The sequence below is a fragment of the Triticum dicoccoides genome, chromosome 2A, assembly GCF_002162155.2.
Source record: "Triticum dicoccoides isolate Atlit2015 ecotype Zavitan chromosome 2A, WEW_v2.0, whole genome shotgun sequence".
NCBI classification, from domain to species: domain Eukaryota; kingdom Viridiplantae; phylum Streptophyta; class Magnoliopsida; order Poales; family Poaceae; genus Triticum; species Triticum dicoccoides.
The window spans coordinates 559,131,144-559,138,205 of NC_041382.1; the positions used below are offsets into that span (position 1 = coordinate 559,131,144).

The 7,062-nt window shown below is 47.6% G+C and overlaps 1 protein-coding gene across 1 annotated transcript; it reads left to right on the plus strand.

Moving 5' to 3' along the window:
• The first annotated feature begins 3,526 nt into the window (after positions 1-3,526).
• On the plus strand, positions 3,527-6,908 carry LOC119355363 (galactose mutarotase-like). The gene is made up of 5 exons (XM_037622154.1): positions 3,527-3,899; positions 4,005-4,054; positions 4,881-5,004; positions 5,108-5,215; positions 6,036-6,908. The coding sequence occupies exons 1-5, from the start codon at positions 3,719-3,721 to the stop codon at positions 6,677-6,679; spliced, it is 1,107 nt and encodes a 368-aa protein (XP_037478051.1). The 5' UTR covers positions 3,527-3,718; the 3' UTR covers positions 6,680-6,908.
• The last annotated feature ends 154 nt before the right edge of the window (positions 6,909-7,062 follow it).

Genomic DNA, 7,062 nt, shown 5'->3' on the forward strand with positions numbered 1-7,062 from the left:
TGTAGGGATAACTTTCTTTGGCCATGTTATTTTGAGAAGACATAATTGCTTAGTTAGTATGCTTGAAGTATTATTATTTCTATGTTAATATTAAACTTTTGTCTTGAATCTTTCGGATCTGAATATTCATACCACAATTAAGAGAATTACATTAAAATTATGTCAAGTAGCATTCCACATCAAAAATTCTGTTTCTATCATTTACCTACTCGAGGACGAGCAGGAATTAAGCTTGGGGATGCTTGATACGTCTCCAACGTATCTATATTTTTTATTATTCTATGCTATATTATATTCTGTTTTGGACATTATTGGGCTTTATTATACAGTTTTATATTATTTTTGGGACTAACCTATTAACCGGAGGCCCGGCCCAGAATTGTTGTTTTTTGCCTATTTCAGAGTTTCGCAGAAAAAGAATATCAAACGGAGTCCAAACGGAATGAAACCTTCGGGAACGTGATTTTTTGGAACGAACGTGATCCAGAGGACTTGGACCCTACGTCAAGAAAGCAACCAGGAAGGCACGAAGTAGGGGGCGCGCCTACCCCCCCCACCAAGCGCACCCTCCACCCTCGTGGGGCCATGTTGCTCCACCGACGTACTTCTTCCTCCTATATATACCTACGTAACCCAAAACTATCAGATACGGAACCAAAACCCTAATTCCACCGCCGCAACCTTCTGTACCTGTGAGATCCCATCTTGTGGCCTTTTCCGGAGCTCCGCCGGAGGGGGAATCGATCACGGAGGGCTTCTACATCAACACCATAGCCTCTCCGATGATGTGTGAGTAGTTTACCTCAGGCCTTCGGGTCCATGGTTATTATCTAGATGGCTTCTTCTCTCTTTTTGAATCTCAATACAATGTTCTCCACCTCTCTTGTGGAGATCTATTCGATGTAATCTTCTTTTGCGGTGTGTTTGTTGAGACCGATGAATTGTGGGTTTATGATTAAGTTTATCTATGAACAATATTTGAATCTTCTCTGAATTCTTTTATGTATGATTAGTTATCTTTGCAAGTCTCTTCGAATTATCAGTTTGGTTTGGCCTACTAGATTGATGTTTCTTGCAATGGGAGAAGTGCTTAGCTTTGGGTCAATCTTGCGGTGTCCTTTCCCAGTGACAGTAGGGGCAGCAAGGCATGTATTGTATTGTTGCCATCGAGGATAACAAGATGGGGTTTATATCATATTGCATGAGTTTATCCCTCTACATCATGTCATCTTGCTTAAAGCGTTACTCTGTTCTTTTGAATTTAATACTCTAGATGCATGCTGGATAGCGGTCGATGTGTGGAGTAATAGTAGTAGATGCAGGTAGGAGTCGGTCTACTTGTCTCGGACGTGATGCCTATATACATGATCATACCTAGATATTCTCATAACTATGCTCAATTCTGTCAATTGCTCAATAGTAATTTGTTTACCCACCGTAATACTTATGCTCTCGAGAGAAGCCACTAGTGAAACCTATGGCCCCCGGGTCTATTTTCTATCATATTAATCTTCCGTCAACAAGCTATTTCTTGCACCATTTTTATTTTGCTTTATTTACTTTGCATCTTTATCATAAAAAATACCAAAAATATTATCTTATCATATCTATCATATCTCACTTTTGTAAGTGACCGTGAAGGGATTGACAACCCCTTTATTGCGTTGGTTGCGAGGATTTTATTTGTTTGTGTAGGTGCGAGGGACTCGTGCGTGGCCTCCTACTGGATTGATACCTTGGTTCTAAAAAACTGAGGGAAATACTTACGCTACTTTGCGGCATCACCCTTTCCTCTTCAAGGAAAAACCAATGCAGTACTCAAGAGGTAGCATATGGTCATGGTACCATCATCTTGTGCTGATAGAGCGTTGGTGCCTGTAAATGGTAAAGGAGATTGCACATACGCATCATTGTCAAATTTGTCAAAATGCTCTTGATATCACGAATGTAGTTGTGGAGACATATGCATGTAGTGACAATCATCTTTCGTGTCTCCGGTTTGTACCATGGTATGCCTCTGAGAATTCGCTATTTCATCTCAAGAACACCAAATGATCTTTGAATGACAAAGAAGAATGACTATGGCTAACTGTCTCATGTCTCCCCATCGGTGGGAGTTGTTGGAACTCTGGTACATGGTATCGTTGTCCTTGCCGACATGGATCATGAAACCCTATGATTGATCTTCAAGATCAAAGCATAGCATGGAGTTCAACACGCAACTACACCTACATATCGATCATACTTGCAAACTAGCATACTACACATGCTTTGATTCACAGTTAGTACCACATCTACCATAGTATCATCCTTGCCGACATGAAAAACAACATGAACATCATCAAAGCCTACAAGAAAAACCTAGCATGCTACCAATCCATCAACACTGGCTACCACACCATCAAATTCTCACGCACTGAAAGTCTACAGCGCTATCCACGTGCTCACAGATCTAAGTTAGAACGAGTAGGGAGGAGGGAATGATCGAACGCCATCGATGAAGCCGGGTGGAGGCACGGACCATGTCGAAGAAGAGGAGGAAGACAAACCGTCATTGTCGTCTACCGCCAGGCGGAGAAGACGTGCTGCTTACCAGTTCGCTTGTGACGAAATCCGCGCGGGACGGAGTGCTCGAGGGACGGGGGAATGGTGACGGGTTTTTTTACGGTGAGCCAAAGTTGGCTATATAAGGCGACCAATTTGGCCAGAGGTGGCCCAATTCCTTCACCGCTTCTGGGGGATGCGCACGAGCTCATGCCATTTCCCTGCTCGCATGGGCTCGGCGCCGCGTTCCCCTCCCTTGCATCGTCCGAGCCTGTTTGAGAGAAAATGGCCTATTCGACCGTTCCAAACAGATCTGGATGGGGATGCTTTAAGATTCGTGCTATGCAAAGCAAATACCAGTAAACACATGCTACTCAAACATGTCAAATTTACATTGAACGGTCGTGATTTAGGGGAATACAGGCTAGCAAACGCGTGCTTGGGGACTCGCTGCTGCTACGTTACCAAAGAGACAAACGTACTACTTGAGGCGCATTGCCTAGGTAAGAACAAAAAACTACTTGAGGCGCTTATCGGAGGCGAATCTCGCCCGAGAAGACGCTGCACCGTATCACTCTCAAGTGAGAAACCCGTTCTCCCCCGAGTCGGACGTCGCCGGCAGATTATCACCCCTGCCCCACAGCGCTGCAGACTCCAGCGGATGCGACCGCACGACCCATTCGCCACGATGCTTCTCCTTGCTCTCCGCATCAATAATCCCACTCCCACCGTCGTTACGTAACGTGCGCCACTCTGCGTATGCAACAAACAAACACGATGCCGGTTAGTGTACACGTTCAAGTGCCAAATCGTCGGTAATCATAGAGGAAGGAGAGCATCCAAATATTCCGGCTCGCCGTTCACACACCCATCCCATCGGCGCCAGCGCTGGACGGGCACGGCGAGACGAGAGGAGCGAGTCTCGCCAGGGGACGCACGCGGAGCACAGGACAAAGACAAAGCCGTGACATTTCTATGGACTACGGGGCCTCGGGAGCAGAAACCGAGGGGGAAACAGCCACTCCAGATTTGTCACCACGCCACCATCACATCCATGCGCTGCGCTTTATATGCCTGACACTCTGACCACATATCCGCCCACGAGCAACTGGTCTGCACACCCACCCAGTGGCCCGCCCCTCCTCTCTTCGTCTTCCTCTCGCAGCTTGCAGCAATGGCCGGAGCACCGCTGCTTCTTCTTCTCGCGGCGGTGTGCCTCGCGTGCTTCGCCCCCGGCGCCAATGCGGCCGGGAGGAAGATGGTCGGCGTCTACGAGCTCAGCAAGGGAGATTTCTCTGCCAAGGTCACCAACTGGGGCGCAACCGTCACCTCCGTCGTCTTTCCGGATTCCAAAGGTGTGTCTTGGGATTTCGCTATGCTTCATGTTCTTGGATCTTGCGATGCTTTTGTGCCCGCCATCAGGAAGGAATTCTGCCTGAGCTTTTCTTTTTCTCTGTCAGGGAATTTGGGTGATGTTGTCCTTGGCTATGACACCATCGGTGAATATGTTGTAAGTTCACACACTCGATCATTCTCATCCATAAACCCACTCTTCTTTACTGATTAGTATTCTTCAGTTTTGGCATCCTAGATTGGTGTAGATTGTAGAACAGCGTAACGTACAGACAATACGGAGTACATTTTTCTATCTAGGAAAGAAGATACATTCATCTTAATTGTAGATTATTTTTTTGCATTTCGAAACGGCAGGGAAGTATCAAGCTCATCAATTCATTTAGAATCCGTCTCGCCGGCTTCAATATTGCGAGTTAAAATTTTCCAGACAAGGTGGTCCACCTGTTAAGACACACTCCCTCTTGAACTAAAACCAGGTCACTTATTTGGGAGGGAGGGGTACTAGAAAACAATCAGCACACAAACTATGTTGCAATCGCCACGCCTGACTTGCGTGGACGACACCGGTGTGGCAAAGTTACATAACAAAACATGTAAAGCGACTAGCTGGATGCCATTCTATGAGCTATACCAGTGGCCATGTTACCCGTGAAAATAGCATATGACCACGCAAAGGACAAGTGACAACCTCACCATGTGATGCCGGTCTTGACCACCATTAACTTATCCTCCACTTTTTTAAGTTTTCTTCCATCAAGTTTCTTTTGGGGAAGCTTCACTTCTCCATGTCAAATAAGGTTACAATTTAGTCACACGAGCTTGTTGAAAAAGTTACCCCATCCTTTTCAAAAGGAAAATTTTGCATGCAATCAGAGAATGACAGTTCAGAGTGATTAATTGCATCGAATTATCTCCTCAAACTCAAATGGTAAATTTTAACACTTTGCTTGACTGGTTTTCTGACGAATCTTGCCATTCAGAACGGATCCAGTTACTTTGGAGCGCTGGTTGGACGAGTAGCCAACAGGGTTGCCAAGGCGCGCTTCGTGCTCGATGGAAAAGTCTACCACCTATATGCCAACGATGGCAAGAACGCACTTCATGGTATGTATGCTCCACAGTTTAGATATCTATGTTAATCTGTGAAGCAAACTCATGGTAATATATACAGACAAACAAGTTATTTATTTATCTTGCTCTTGCTCAGGTGGCCATAGGGGCTTCAGCAAGGTTATATGGACGGTGAAGGAATATGTCAGTGGTGGTGACTCCCCACACATCACACTGTACTATCATAGCTTCGACGGAGAACAAGGTAACGATTATTTAGTCTAGATTTGTAGTGCTTTTTTGTTTTCCTGATCTTCAAATATCGGTCACTTTCATGTACTATTGAGCAAATCTGAAGAAAATCTGGATCACTGCTACTGCATATTTGACCACTGACCTTGTGTGTTGTACTCATCTATGGCAATTTAAGAGCTGAAACATCAGACATGATTCTAGTGTAATACAGTAGTATAACCAAAACAAACCTAGAAATCATTAGACCCCATCATGAAGAGTAGCGGTCAAACTCACATTTCAGAAGATCCAGAGCACAGGATGCAAGCTAGGTTCCTTAAGAACAGGAATATATAGTACTCCCCCTGTAAACTAACATAAGAATGTTTAGATCACTAAATATTAGTTTACGGAGGGAGTACTTCATAGCAAATTTTTGCAGTGTGCATCTAACGACGCAAATACCTGAAGATATTCTTCCGCTTTTAAATGAAAAAAAAAAACTGGCCGAGGCAAATATCCGCCCAAGATCATCTATCAAGCAGCAGTGACCACACCATCATGCCTTCATGTGGACCTGTATGTGCATCATCCACTTGACATGATTGATTATCTTGCTCGGTTGGGTGCTTCCTTTCCCCCTCTCTTTTTGCTATCCAACACAACAGTCCAAGATCATGACCATCTTGACGGCAGAATGGCATCGTGCACGCCGAGAATCTAGTAAAGAAAAAAAAGTAGTTGCAAATGTGTTTGCTCTTATCTTTTCTACAAACGCTGCAAACCGTTCGTGCATGCGCGGTGCAATTGAGCCCGTAGAAAGTTTACAATTTTGTCTCTGTGAATTGCAGGGTTCCCCGGGGCCCTGGACGTGTACGTGACGTACGAGCTGTCGAGCCCGTACGTGCTGAGCGTGCGCATGAACGCGACGGCGCTGGACAAGGCCACGCCGGTGAACCTGGCGCAGCACACGTACTGGAACCTGGGCGGGGAGGGCAGCGGCGACGTCCTGGGCAACACGGTCCAGCTCTTCGCGGCCCGGTACACGCCCGTGGACGCCACGCTCATCCCGACGGGGCAGCTGGCGCCCGTGGCCGGCACGCCCTACGACCTCCGGGCGCCGACCGCCGTGCGCGAGCACCTCCGCCAGGTCGTCGGCGGCAGCAGCAACGGCAGCACCATCTACGGCTACGACATCAACTACGTGGTCGACGGCGACGCGCGCGCGCTGCGCAAGGTGGCGGCCGTCCGGGACGGCGCGTCCGGGCGCGCGCTGGAGCTGTGGGCGGACCAGCCCGGCGTGCAGTTCTACACCGGCAACTTCCTCCAGGACGTCAAGGGGAAGGGCGGCAGCGTGTACGGGCAGTACGGCGCGCTGTGCCTCGAGACGCAGGGGTTCCCCGACGCCGTCAACCACCCGGAGTTCCCGTCGCAGATCGTGAGGCCTGGCCTGGCGGCGTACAAGCATGACATGGTGTTCAAGTTCTCCTTCTAGCTAGAGCTGGTCGACCCAAGGATGGGCATCGCTGTTTAGGCAACTTCAGTCGAGTGACCGTTCTCCTGGATGTTGTGACTCTTTTGGTGTCGGTACTTGGTAGGAAGATCAGCAATAATACTCTCGGGTACGAGTCTATTTTTGCACTGAAAACTGAAAGTTATGGGATGCCCCTAGTGTACGGGTGCGTCGATATATCCCAAACCGTCCTCAACGCCGGTTACAGACACGCCGCGCGTCTCCTTTGTATCCGTTCCGGCCTCACATGTCGACTGACCAACCATCACACGCGGTCATATTTATTGCGGCTACCTACAGCGGGATCCATGCGCCAGTGAGTGGAAGCTAGGGGAGGCCGTCCTTTTTTAATCCACGCGTGCCCC